The sequence below is a fragment of the Mercenaria mercenaria genome, chromosome 15, assembly GCF_021730395.1.
Source record: "Mercenaria mercenaria strain notata chromosome 15, MADL_Memer_1, whole genome shotgun sequence".
Lineage (NCBI taxonomy): Eukaryota > Metazoa > Mollusca > Bivalvia > Venerida > Veneridae > Mercenaria > Mercenaria mercenaria.
Genome location: NC_069375.1, coordinates 32155979 through 32170824, shown reverse-complemented (window position 1 = coordinate 32170824; position 14846 = coordinate 32155979). Strand labels below are relative to the sequence as shown.

The 14846-nt window shown below is 35.6% G+C and overlaps 1 protein-coding gene across 4 annotated transcripts in view; it reads left to right on the top strand.

The window, feature by feature from the left end:
- The window catches only part of LOC123550425 (nuclear pore complex protein Nup214-like), a 60879-nt gene extending 46136 nt beyond the window's left edge, over nucleotides 1–14743 (top strand). For all 4 annotated transcript variants that reach the window (XM_053524926.1, XM_053524928.1, XM_053524925.1 and 1 more), the window contains 6 exons: nucleotides 207–358; nucleotides 1097–1240; nucleotides 3639–3852; nucleotides 5004–5098; nucleotides 13249–13279; nucleotides 13674–14743. In XM_053524926.1, the coding sequence (XP_053380901.1) occupies nucleotides 207–358; nucleotides 1097–1240; nucleotides 3639–3852; nucleotides 5004–5098; nucleotides 13249–13279; nucleotides 13674–13707 (670 nt within the window). In that variant the 3' untranslated portion in view covers nucleotides 13708–14743. The remainder of the gene's footprint in view (nucleotides 1–206; nucleotides 359–1096; nucleotides 1241–3638; nucleotides 3853–5003; nucleotides 5099–13248; nucleotides 13280–13673) is intronic.
- The last annotated feature ends 103 nt before the right edge of the window (nucleotides 14744–14846 follow it).

The window sequence follows — 14846 nt, the reverse complement described above, 5'->3', positions numbered from 1 at the left end:
AATGCATGTTTTGGACTGTCAAATATGTTCAGTATTCAAATCTGTTAGACAGTTCTGAGCAAATTATTTTGAAGGCAAGAATACAAGGCAGAAAATAATTTCAAGCCTGTTTTTTTTAATGCAACACATTTTATAAAAAGGAATTTTAGCCTTTCATTCGATAAAATATTGCAACAGTATTAAAGTGTGGGTGATTGTATATTTAGTTCCAGTTCTCCATTTGGTCAGTCCAGCACAGACACTACAAGTGGAGGGAATGGAGGAATGTTCAGTGGCTTAGGAGGGAAACCAAGTGCAGAGAAAGCAAACACTAACGTATTTGGAACAGCTCAACCATTTGGATCCTCTCAGGCTAACAGTGAGTAGATCTTTTTTATCTAACATTTTAGATAGTTTTGAAAGATGGACCATACGAATTTGCGTTTTAATATACCAGTAAATATCAATGCTCAAAAAAATATTTCAAACATTGACAGATCTGACTAGCTATGGTCATGAAATTATAGTAGAAATGATAATACATATGTAACACATTGGTGTAGGAGCCATTACGAGGTTGGGGGTTTGAGAGCCAATTGGGGGCCCGCCAGCTAAACCTACCCATATTTTCCGTGAAAAATTTATGGCCAATAAGAAAAAAAAAAACTTCTGTATCAAAATTGGGGAAGTGGGTGGGTGGGGGCAAAGCATGTGCTGGCAACTTCACTTTCAAAATTACCTCCCCCCCCCCATGATACTCCTACGCATATAAAACTAAAAACATTGCAGCTTTAAGTTTAATCCCAATTTTGGTTCAGATTCTTTTAAGCAAAGAAGCCATTCAGCTGGCTTACAGGATGGTACTTCATGTGGGTGTATAAAATAATAACTGGGGCATTTGGCATAAAATAATGTAAAGAGGGGCTTTTGGCATAATGTTAAAACAGCCATTTGGCATAAAAAAAAATAAGAGGGGAATTCAGCATGAAATAATGTTAAAAGAGGCTTTGGGCATAAAAAAAACAAGAGGGGAATTTGGCATAGAATAATGATAAGATAGGCAATTGACATGTTGTGCAGAATATGTCATTAAGCATTGAAAAATTTGTATTTTCAGCACAAGGTCTGTTTGGGAGTGGAACCAGTCAGGCGTTTGGTGGGGGAACCAGTACAGGCGGAGGATTTTCCTCGGGTGGAGGATTTACTGGTGGGACAGGGGTAGCTGCAACAGGATTTGGAGCGGCTAAACAAACCGGTACAGGTAATTGATTGATAGTTATTATTGGGAAAGTGTTGGAAATGAAGATACTATTCAAGGATTAAAATAGGAATGCATTCCATGGCTATATTGAGGTAAGGAGAAAGTAGTTGGGCATTAATATGTGGAGATTACAGTCTGTTTGCAAATAATTCAGTTTTGTTTCAGAATGTATTTTTAGCTCACCTGTCACAAAGTGACAAGGTGAGCTTTTGTGATCGCGCGGCGTCGTCGTCCGTCGTCTGTCCGTTCGTGCGTGCATGCGTGCGTCCGTAAACTTTTGCTTGTGACCACTCTAGAGGTCACATTTTTCATGGGATCTTTATGAAAGTTGGTCAGAATGTTCACCTTGATGATATCTAGGTCAAGTTCGAAACTGGGTCACGTGCCATCAAAAACTAGGTCAGTAGGTCTAAAAATAGAAAAACCTTGTGACCTCTCTAAAGGCCATATATTTCACAAGATCTTCATGAAAATTGGTCAGAATGTTCACCTTGATGATATCTAGGTCAAGTTTGAAACTGGGTCACGTGGGGTCAAAAACTAGGTCAGTAGGTCTAAAAATAGAAAAACCTTGTGACCTCTCTAGAGGCCATATTTTTCATGAGATCTTCATGAATATTGGTCAGAATGTTCACCTTGATGATATCTAGGTCAAGTTTGAAACTGGGTCACGTGGGGTCAAAAACTAGGTCATAAGGTCTAAAAATAGAAAAACCTTGTGACCTCTCTAGAGGCCATATTTCTCAATGGATCTTCATGAAAATTGGTCAGAATTTTCAGCTTGATGATATCTAGGTCAAGTTCGAAACTGGGTCACGTGGGGGTAAAAACTAGGTCAGTAGATCTAAAAATAGAAAAACCTTGTGACCTCTCTAGAGGCCATATTTTTCATGAGATCTTCATGAGTGTTGGTCAGAATGTTCACCTTGATGATATCTAGGTCAAGTTCGATACTGGGTCAACTGCGATCAAAAACTAGGTCAGTAGGTCTAAAAATAGAAAAACCTTGTGACCTCTCTAGAGGCCATATTTCTCAATGGATCTTCATGAAAATTGGTCAGAATGTTCACCTTGATGATATCTAGGTCAAGTTCGAAACTGGGTACCGTGCGGTCAAACACTAGGTCAGTAGGTCTAAAAATAGAAAAACCTTGTGACCTCTCTAGAGGCCATATTTTTCAATGGATCTTCATGAAAATTGGTCAGAATGTTTACCTTGATGATATCTAGATCAGATTCGAAACTGGGTCACGTGGGGTTAAAAACTAGGTCAGTAGATCTAAAAATAGTAAAAACCTTGTGACCTCTCTAGAGGCCATATTTTTCACGAGATCTTCATGAATATTGGTCAGAATGTTCACCTTGATGATATCTAGGTCAGGTTCGAAACTGGGTCACGTGGGGTCAAAAACTAGGTCAGTAGGTCTAAAAATAGAAAAACCTTGTGACCTCTCTAGAGGCCATATTTCTCAATGGATCTTCATGAAAATTGGTGAGAATGTTCAGCTTGATGATATCTAGGTCAGGTTCGTAACTGGGTCATGTGCGGTCAAAAACTAGGTCAGTAGGTCTCAAAATAGAAAAACCTTGTGACCTCTCTAGAGGCCATATTTTTCACGAGATCTTCATGAAAATTGGTGAGAATGTTCACCTTGATGATATCTAGGTCAAATTTAAAAGTGGGTCACGTGCCTTCAAAAACTAGGTCATTAGGTCAAATAATAGAAAAACCTTGTGACCTCTCTAGAGGCCATATTTTTCAATGGATCTTCATGAAAATTGGTCAGAATTTTTTATCTTGATGATATCTAGGGCACATGTGCTCAAAAACTAGGTCACTTTGTCAAATAATAGAAATAACTACGTCATACTCAGTTCAACACTGGGTCATGTGGGGATAGGTGAGCGATTCAGGACCATCATGGTCCTCTTGTTATATCCAGAACACACAGATGTGACCAGTTTCTTATTTGTTTGTTCTTGAACATTTTTGAATGATTGATATGGATTAAATTAAAATTGAAATATATTTCATGATGTTGGTCATTTAACCAGTACAGTTTCCTGTTCTCCACAAGTAATCAACAACTTCCTCTCATCAAGATTTAGTAATGAAACCATGTTGATGATAAAATGAAGAAATACTAGTATACAGTTTAACAATTACCATGCTGGATACAACTGGTTCTGCCTTTCAGACCAGTGTAGATCATGTTCAGCCTGCACATCCATGCAGTCTGATCATGATCTGCACTGTTTGCCATTCAGTCAGTATTTTTTGGTAAGCACCCCTTTTTAACAGTTAATGTGTCCAGATTGAAAGATGGAAATGTTCATTATAGAAATTCAGCAGGGTAAGGGTTAATTGTCAACCACACTTCAATATTTATAATTGTAGGTGGATTTGGTGCTGCACCATCATTTGGAAGTGCCCCTGCATTTGGAGGAACACCTGCATTTGGCAGCTCACCAGCATTTGGAAGCCCACCAGCATTCGGTAGTGGAGGTACACAGGGAGGGTTTGCAGGGGCTCCTACATTTGGCTCACCTGCTGGTTCAACATTTGGATCAGTGGCACAAGGAGGGGGCGGAGAAAGTGCTGGCTTTGCAGGGTGAATATACATATTGCTTCTCTTCTTCGTGGAGAATAATCGCGAAGTTGTCACTTGAAATCTGAAGATGGGGAGAGAGAATATGTTTTCTTTGATGATTTGACAGTAGGCAATATATCTAGAAACTCCCTTGTAGGGGACCTGTTATATACCTTCAGAGAATAGTTCACTACTGGTGCAGAAATAAATATTTTTATTACATAGCAGAAATGCTGTTGAAAAATGCCATTCAAACATGACTTGATTTTTTGTCTGTTAAACAAAGAAGGAAGTCATGTATGTAGTGATAGAACACAGTGCTGTCGATTATGATGTCAGTTTTCCGCATTATGCCCCGTTCATTACTACATACATACGCATTATGCCCCGTTCATTACTACATACAACATTCATTACTCAAATGAATTCAGATCAGCCTAAGATTTATCGCAACATTTCCATGAGCATGTTAGAATGAAAATAAAGAGAGACTTCTTGTGATTTACCATGGTTTATTGTTCAGAGGATCTTTGGTTCATGGTTCGATTCCAGCACATGTAAACTCTGAACCGTGGTAAATGAGATGATGAGCCTGTCAAAGGTCTCGATTATTTGATAATTATAAACCAAATATGTTGTTGTGAACATTTGTGTCCAAAGTGCACTTACTTTGATAAAACCTTATCCACGAGATTCCAGCAGGTATAGAATTTTGATCTGTACCTCATATGTTTATTTTGATGTAAAAGAGATCTAAAACCAAAATTTTTATTCCTGTTTGATACCATGTAGCATGTATTGTGGATGGAGACCTCAGTGGCTGAGTGGTTAAGATCGCTGACTTCAAATCACTTGCCCTGCACTTGTGTGGGTGCGAAACCTCGCATGGGTGTGGAATTCTTCATGTGAAGAAGCCATCCAACTGGCTCACTGAACGTTGGTAGTTCTACCCAGGTGCTCGTAATGAAATAATGCTTGGAGGGGCATCTACAGTCTTCTTCCACAGTTAAAAGCTGGAAAAGTTGCCATATGATCTAAATTGTGTCGGTGTGACTCTGAACCCAACACAAACCGTGTTGGTGCACTGTAACACCAGATCAAAAAAGAAGTTAGAAAATTATAAAGCCATGATTCCTTCCTTAAGTAACTGACTATATTTCTTATTGTTACAGATTTGCTGCTGCTGGCAGTCCCACATTTGGAGCACTTGCCCAGTCTACTGATGCACCCACCTTTGGTTCCATGGGCCAGTCACCAAACGCTGGAGGTATATCTCATTAATATATACATGTAACTTGATGACGAAGTTTCAGTATCTTCTCATTTCATCATCCCTGTTCTTATATAATACTGTAAGGTCATTAATATTTGCGGGGACTAAGTATAGTGGATTTCAGTGTTGAAACTAAAGCCCATTTAATTAAAGAAGTTCATTTTGATTCTTAAAGTTCTTTGAAATACACACATGTACCAATTTATATCCCAGTGAAATATCCTTTTTTGCCAAAACCTCAAAATTTTATGTTGACAAAATGAAAAGATTTTGCAGTATTTCCTTTTACAAGTAAAAAAATGTATATAGGAAGAAAAGTGAATATTTACTGATATGTTTGTGGAGCTACGTAAATACTCTGGATGGGATTGGAGAAAGATACTGTATATTCTAACACAAGCAGCTAATAACCTACATACTTTCAGAGCAAAATCTATCTCGGGTTACTCTGCAATAAAGCAACCTTGAACTATGCTGCCTGCGCATCGTGTTTTGGCCAAATGCTGCGGCATAGCATGCAGTTGTAATTTACGTTTGATGAAAATACTCCTCTGATTCTCGTCTAACGTTATTTGAAGTAAGTTGTGATGGAGTCGAAATAATAAGTATCTAAAGAAGGTTTATGGTAGAATAACCCTCGTTTGTCGTTCTTATATGTAGAAATATATCACAAAGGCCTTTGGCCTTCGTGATATATTCATGCGCATAAAAACTCCAAACTCTTATTCTACGATAAACCTAATTTTGATACTTATTATTTCTTGAATTATTGGAGAAAGATACTGTATTAATTATTGGAGAAAAGTACTGTGTTAATTGTTGGAGAAAGATACTATGTAAATGCTTAGAGCAATTTGTTTGTGACATTAAATACTCTGCTCATTGTGACCAGGAAATAAAATACCAGGCTGTCTTAATTGCTATAGCATGAGGCTTTTCAACCAGGAGTTGGTGTATTTAAATCCTAGTTAACCTGACTGGAATCTATCAACTTCTTGCATGCATTATACTGTTTCCCAGAGGTAACTGAACTCCTCTCAACAAAATTCAGGATAAAATGATCTCTCAACATCTCAACAAAATTCAGGATATAATGATCTCCTCACAACATCTCAACAAAATTCAGTGTAGTAAACCCCAGTCCCGGGGTTAAATTGTTCGACGAGGACCTAAAATGTGGTTGTTTGCAATGTTCTTATTGCTCGAGTTTTGGGGGTAAATGTTCAGGATGACCGACACCACTGGCTTAATTAATTTAAGGAAAAGCCAGATTCCTTATAAAACCACTTTCTGGGCTATTTCAAAGTTAATATAATGCCAAGTGCTGTAATAATAAGTTTAATTATTACAACACCACTTAGATTATAAATTGGAGAAAATCAACACATGTAGAATTAAATGAAAACACAAGAGTAAGTCCAATTTTATACATCTATTAAAATCTAAAGTCCTTTCATATAACCACACATTCACAACTACAAAGATTTAAATTGTGTCTACGAATACGCTCTTCTGCAATTAATATATACACCAATTATGCAATTTAGTTCCTTTAAAAATATGTCAAAATTATCAGAAAAGTCCAAATAAAATTAATGTATGTAAATTCCAGTAATTTTCTTAAGCAAATAAATTAAACTCCAAATTTCTAGTTATTCCCCAATAAAAAATAAAGTCCAAAGTTCCTAAAATTGGCTCCAAATTTTCAATAATTTCCTAAATAAGAGAAGTGTTTAATCCAAAAGTGTAAACTAGAAGAGCCAAGAAGTAACTGATAAGCCCATATTTATAGAGAAGCACCAAAAATGCTGCAATCTGATTGGTCAATGACATTTTCCCAAATATGTAAAACTTTTCTCACCAAATGCAAGAAACAGAATAAATGTCATCAAAAACCAATTACATAAACACAAACTAGAAGAAAAACTGCACCTTATCAGTATATTTCAAAATACAAATAAGGCTTTAAAAGCACTTAAATCAAGTGTCAAAGAGTGGACACACAAATTCTCCCAAAGATATCCAATATGGCTGCCAAAATCAGTCTTCACATCTAAGGGCCATTTTTAAAGGATTGCAACAGAACAGGACTTCTAAAAAATCTACAAAATTTCACATAACTAAAAATTAATATCCCTGACATGACAGTTAAGTTTCAGACCTGAACAATATCTCTAAATATTTTTAATAAATAATTTTCATTGGCCAGCTCTAGTCACATAAGAAATGGACTAGCAAAATGTAAGCAAAGTAGATTTTTCAAGATTGCTTTAAAGCTACATAATGTCATGTCCTCAAACTTTACATAAATATTAAGACATATATTTACAATATATTGAAAGTGGAAATACCATGGCAAAATATAAAATATGTATTTAGGAGCATTTAATGGTTTCTGCTGATAAACTTTCTCGAAGTCGGGAGTTTTTTAGGTATATTTTTGGAAATAACTCGACCAATATTTACTCAATAAGGGTCAAACTTTTAGCAAAGCTCTGTCATAATGTATTCTTTAATGTACGGTAAAAGAACATGGTAACTAAAACTATTTATTGAGATATTTACAAAAAGCAAATTATTTCTGAGCCAAAACCCAGGTTTACCACACAGCTCCCCCCTTTGGAAAGAATGCATTTGACCAAAATGCATTCCATTCCGGCCTCGGAATGTCACATACAACATTTATGTAATACTGAGGTTTTGGCAAAAATACAATATTAATTAAAATTGCATGAAACTAGCAATAATCAACATCACACAAATATTAGCAATATGCTATCAGCTTGTTCAATTCTATTTCAGCTGAAATAATTCTTACTCTTTATTCCAGTATCTCACAAAACAAATGACACTATTGCCAATATGACACCTTAAAATGCACTTGTACTGAATAATTTGTGATTCACAATAAAAATCATTAAATCTCAAACCAAAATAATGAACAATTGAACATAATCAGGTATAAATGTACTTTCACCATATGTAACATAATGAGCACCTGCAGACTTGCAAAGTATTACCAATCTACTGACAAACTTCAAACAATATAGAGACAGGTAAGTGTTCGACCTGGCAATTTAAATATTGAATGAACAGTCACAAACTTGACATACACAGAAATGCATAACTTTTGAATGCATTAATTTAAGTGATATCAAAAATACCAAACAGTAATATCTTTAAGAAAAACATCTCTAACCATATTGCATCAAAAGTATTTATATTTTACACAGTATATAACTGTTGGATACACTATGAATGTAAGACAGAAATACTCAAAATAGCCTTTCATACAAATCAGAAGTAATCCAGTCCACCAGTGAACGGTGCAATGGTAAATCCTAGCTCAATTCCTTTGAACGGTACCATGCTAAATCCAGAATCAGCAGGCAGGCGGTCTTCTCAACAAATCCCAGCAAAACCTACAAACTCATTAACAAGAAAGTTAATAACAGTCGGCTAGACAGTCTTTAAAAATTGACACACCCAATCCATCACAAATAGAAATAGCACAAATTACTCATAAAGTTCAAAGTCCAATAAAACCATAGTTGAACTTTATAAAGAGTCTTACAAGTTAATTAGGCTGATCTGAAAAGTTCAGTTCCATTTGAAACACAAAATTAAACTTCTAATGTCTGCAACTTCACAACAAATAGTTCTCAAAGTCTTGGAAGTTTACGGATTCCAGCCATCAAACCTGTTGATATTTTTCCTACATGGAAACATCATATAAAATGTTACATGGTCTTAGCTGTCTAAATAGCACACATTTGAATTAACAGCACAGTTCTGCAATTCTGGTCCTATAGCATCAAGTTTATATTTACAGATATTTACAAAAGAAGTCACTGTCTTCAGCAAAATTCATCATATATGGCTATAATGAAATAGTCAAATATAGATGGAAACATGTTAAATTAACATTTATTGTCACAAAGTCTTTTTGATGAGTTGGTCAAAAGTTGTCTCCTCTGCTTGTCACGATCCTTATTAGATGGTGACCTATACTTCATTGTTGGTATGCTTGAGCTTGAAGTTTTGTTCTTTTCACTTTCCTCGATTCTTGAAAGGGAAGTTGTTAAGTCTGTGCAAAATGTTGATAACACACTTTTGCATTGATTGTACTCCGCCATAAAGTCCTCTCCCTGTCCTGGCGCCCAGCATGAGTACTTTTCCCCATGAAACGAGTTGTATTTTTCTTACAGGTCTCAAACCATGTAATCATCTCTACAGCTTGATAAATGTCCCTAGGTTTCTTTGTAAGGACATCGTAAGCCAGTCTTTGGTCTGGAAGTCCTCTTAGAAAGTGTTCCACAGCAAGTTGTTTGTATATTTGAAATCCAATCATCCCTGGATATGCCCTTGCCATAAGCTGATTTACCCTTGCACTGTATTGTTGAAGTGTCTCAGAAAGGTGTTTTTGAATACTGTACAAATTAATCCTATGGATTTCTGGCAACGCACTCTGCCCAAAACGAGTTGTTAGAGCCTCAATGAGTGTCTGTGTGTTTTCACGTGTATCTGGGGATAAGGTAGAGGCAAATTTCACAGCATCACCTTTCAAGGCCAAGATTAACTGTAATCTATATTGTTCATCTGTCCATGCATAGTATTTAGAAAACCGTTGTAGCTGCCATAAGAAAGCCTCAAAATAACCTTGCTTCCCATTGTAGGTAGGTAGTCTGTATCTGGGTTCATAAAAGTCTCCTTCATACTGGTTCAGGTAGCTTGGAGTGTGATTCCAATCTTGGTCACAATTTCTCATTTTGGAATTAATTCCTACATACATTCCAGAATTAAAGTCAGTATTCATTCTAGAATCCATCCTAATGTCACTTATTAAATCCATTTTAGAATCACCATGTCTACAGATTCTACTCCAAAGCCTTAACTTTTTATTACTTGTCTCAGAATTGTGGAAATATTCTGGAGTGTGATTCCTATCTTAAGTCACAGTTTCCTATACTGGTATCAGTTTCAACATAACATCCCAGAATAACTGTTAAAATCCATTCTAGAATCAACTTTAAATCACTTTATTACATACTTTCATGAATCACTTTGTCTACTCCATTAAATGATATATAGCTTTTCTGTACATTAGATACAGATTTTTAGCCTTTGTCACAAAATTTGGGTTTTAAATCCTCTTTCGATGTAAGTATCCCACAGTTATGATAATCCACTTTAGAAAGCTGAAGAAAGAGCATCTATGGGTTTAATTATAACATTTAACTTAGTAAAATACATGGAAAAATGTAGCAGGCGCACCGATGCTGTGCTCCCCTGCACTTAACTCTAAGGTTTAAAGAAAATGTAGCAGGCGCACCGATGCCGTGCTCCCCTGCACTTAACACTAGGTTAGTAATGATCGCAGGTGCACTGATAACGTGCTCCCCTGCTCTTAACACTAAAGTTAGGAAAAAATGTTGCAGGAGCAAAGACTAAGAGCTCAACTGCATCTACAACAAAAGTTATGAAAGAAATATAGGCGCACCGATGCCGTGCTCCCCTGCCCTTAACTCTAAGGTTTAAAAAACGTTGCAGGCGCACCGATGCCGTGCTCCCCTGCATCTAACAAAGTTTGAAAATGTAGCAGGCGCACCGATGCCGTGCTCCCCTGCTCTTAACTCTAAGGTTTAAAGTATGTGGCAGGCGCACCGATGCCGTGCTCCCCTGCCCTTAACTCTAAGGTTTAAAAAATGTAGCAGGCGCACCGATGCCGTGCTCCCCTGCTCTTAACTCTAAGGTTTAAAAAATGTTGCAGGCGCACCGATGCCGTGCTCCCCTGCACTTAACACTAAGTTTGAAAAATTGTGGCAGGCGCACCGATGCCGTGCTCCCCTGCACTTAACACTATGATAGGATTTGGAAATTCAGAAAAAGTGAATGACCTGATTTAATAATCACAGGCCCAATCACCCAACTGAAGCTTTGTATAGCAATAGAGGAAAGCCTAGTTCATTCACAGGCCTTTCACACTATCACCACAAGAAAGAAGGAGTTGTGATGCAATAAGCGATAGAAGAAAGCCTAGTGTATAATACAGGTCTTCCCTACTATCACCTATGTTTCAAAGATAAGAGTATAATCCAGAGGTCCTGTTGAACTGCTGAGGTCCGATTCTTAAAAATGATTCCTGCAGTATAAATTATTTCCAAATAATATTCCTGTATGAAATCCCCGCTTCTGACACCAATTTTGTAGTAAACCCCAGGCCCGGGGTTAAATTGTTCGACGAGGACCTAAAATGTGGTTGTTTGCAATGTTCTTATTGCTCGAGTTTTGGGGGTAAATGTTCAGGATGACCGACACCACTGGCTTAATTAATTTAAGGAAAAGCCAGATTCCTTATAAAACCACTTTCTGGGCTATTTCAAAGTTAATATAATGCCAAGTGCTGTAATAATAAGTTTAATTATTACAACACCACTTAGATTATAAATTGGAGAAAATCAACACATGTAGAATTAAATGAAAACACAAGAGTAAGTCCAATTTTATACATCTATTAAAATCTAAAGTCCTTTCATATAACCACACATTCACAACTACAAAGATTTAAATTGTGTCTACGAATACGCTCTTCTGCAATTAATATATACACCAATTATGCAATTTAGTTCCTTTAAGAATATGTCAAAATTATCAGAAAAGTCCAAATAAAATTAATGTATGTAAATTCCAGTAATTTTCTTAAGCAAATAAATTAAACTCCAAATTTCTAGTTATTCCCCAATAAAAAATAAAGTCCAAAGTTCCTAAAATTGGCTCCAAATTTTCAATAATTTCCTAAATAAGAGAAGTGTTTAATCCAAAAGTGTAAACTAGAAGAGCCAAGAAGTAACTGATAAGCCCATATTTATAGAGAAGCACCAAAAATGCTGCAATCTGATTGGTCAATGACATTTTCCCAAATATGTAAAACTTTTCTCACCAAATGCAAGAAACAGAATAAATGTCATCAAAAACCAATTACATAAACACAAACTAGAAGAAAAACTGCACCTTATCAGTATATTTCAAAATACAAATAAGGCTTTAAAAGCACTTAAATCAAGTGTCAAAGAGTGGACACACAAATTCTCCCAAAGATATCCAATATGGCTGCCAAAATCAGTCTTCACATCTAAGGGCCATTTTTAAAGGATTGCAACAGAACAGGACTTCTAAAAAATCTACAAAATTTCACATAACTAAAAATTAATATCCCTGACATGACAGTTAAGTTTCAGACCTGAACAATATCTCTAAATATTTTTAATAAATAATTTTCATTGGCCAGCTCTAGTCACATAAGAAATGGACTAGCAAAATGTAAGCAAAGTAGATTTTTCAAGATTGCTTTAAAGCTACATAATGTCATGTCCTCAAACTTTACATAAATATTAAGACATATATTTACAATATATTGAAAGTGGAAATACCATGGCAAAATATAAAATATGTATTTAGGAGCATTTAATGGTTTCTGCTGATAAACTTTCTCGAAGTCGGGAGTTTTTTAGGTATATTTTTGGAAATAACTCGACCAATATTTACTCAATAAGGGTCAAACTTTTAGCAAAGCTCTGTCATAATGTATTCTTTAATGTACGGTAAAAGAACATGGTAACTAAAACTATTTATTGAGATATTTACAAAAAGCAAATTATTTCTGAGCCAAAACCCAGGTTTACCACATCAGGATAAAATAATCTTAGACTATAGGTCTAAGATCATTTTATCCTGAATTATGTTGAGAGGAGTTCAGTTAATTCTGGGAAACAGGTTAATGCATGCAAGATGTGAATGGATCCTGATCAGGTTAACTGGATATTGTTTATTATAGAAATACTGTTGAAAAACGCTATTAAACGCAAAATACAGAAAAAAAGTAGGTCGCAGTATGGAGTTGTTCAGGTTAAAGAATACAGCAACATTTCCAGAAATTATGTACAAAAATTATTTAAAATAAATGTTGTGACAGGTGCTGATAATACTCCCGAATATTATTATGTATGTAACATAGCAGCAACACTGCATGTTGTCGGTATTTTTACATTCCTTGGAATGGAGACCCCAGTGTCTCTCTGCAAATTGTGAGTGCTTGTAAACTGTTGTGTCATTACTGAGGTACATGTATATTCTTGTTGTTTCAGGGTTTGGAGGCAACAGTGGCAATGCTTTTGGGTGAGTTTAATACATTTGTTTCATCTATATGATTTATAAACTTTATAATGATAAAATATGTAATGTATACTGTAAAAAGATGGCATCTGATTCAAGAAAAACTTGCTAAACAGTAATTTATAAATATTTAGTATTCATGTAGGCTATTTTTTGTGAGTATAGGTTCAAGGTCATAAAACTTGTTTGGTGTCCACTCTGGTATGTTATTGATCGATTCTAAGCTCAGTTTTAAAATTGACCAGTGAGAAGCTTGTGTTTTCAGAATGGTCTCAAATCCTTGAACCAAGAAATTTCAGATTGATGCTGGAGTGTCATCCAGTGTCAGATTTTTCCACATTTCTATACTGGCGTCCCTTGAAATATTCAGTTAAAAACTTTCTTTACGGTATTTCAGGTCAAGTCCATCCTTTACTGGCTACAGAGGTTAATAGATCATTAACAGTCAACAGGAATTCAGAGAAATGCTATTAAAGGACATTCATCATTCAGAGTGTTTTTCTTTGTTGTGTGACAATTGACTTCTTGTCTCCTTGTATTCATTCCTCATTTAGATCAAAGTTAAATGCTAAGTTGTAGAAAGGACTTTATCTCGAGTTATATTCTATTATACATAATTTTTTAAAAAAAATGTATTTTTCTTCAGTGAAATTATTGATGTTGAGAAAATATGAAATTAGATATCAAATTCATCATTAGTTTGAGAATGTTAAAATGTTTATGCTACTTCGCCCATTCTAAACGCTTTATACAACGTATGCAAACATCAAATCAACCGGATGTTTGGCAACATAAAGGAATCGTTCCTGCATACCACAAAAGTACAGTAGTTCTTTTGTCACCTGTAGAACATTGGATGGATGACACTGTTGGAAGAATGATCTTTTCAAGCACGTTCTGTTGAAATCTTGTTCAAATAACGTTTTCCATTCTTGTCAAGTCTTCGATTTTTGTATAAAAATTGTAATCATGTTTCATATGATGTGGTGATGTTACAACTTAGAAATTTGTTAAGCAATTCTATTTCTGTTTCATTTCTCAGCTCAGTTTACACTACATCTTTGTCACAGCTTGATAACTTTGCAGTAAATCGTCATCTGATTAAACAAAAGGTGTTTCTCTTAAAATAATGTTATTAGATAAGACTTATCTTTACTATATGTTCTTTAAAACCCTTACCCTGCTATATTTCTATAATGGACTGGTCCATCTTTCAATTTGGACAGTACCACTTATTATTCAAAGGGGTTTTCACTGAAAATTTACTGACTGAATAGCGAACAGTGCAGACCATGATCAGACTGCGCGGATGTGCAGGCTGATCTTGGTCTGCACTGGTCGCAAAGGCAGAATCAATCGTGTCCAGCATGATAAGTGTTAAATGTATTAAACTGTGTCATTTTGCTGTGTCTTGCATCTGTTTGTATGCTGTATTAAAATAATTGATTAAAGAACATGAACATTGAATGGCCTGTTGTACTTTTTTTTTTCCTTTGAAAATTGCTTTTGATTTACTTTTACCACCATTGTATTATATGAATAGTAACCGGAATAAAATCTGTAAAAGCAG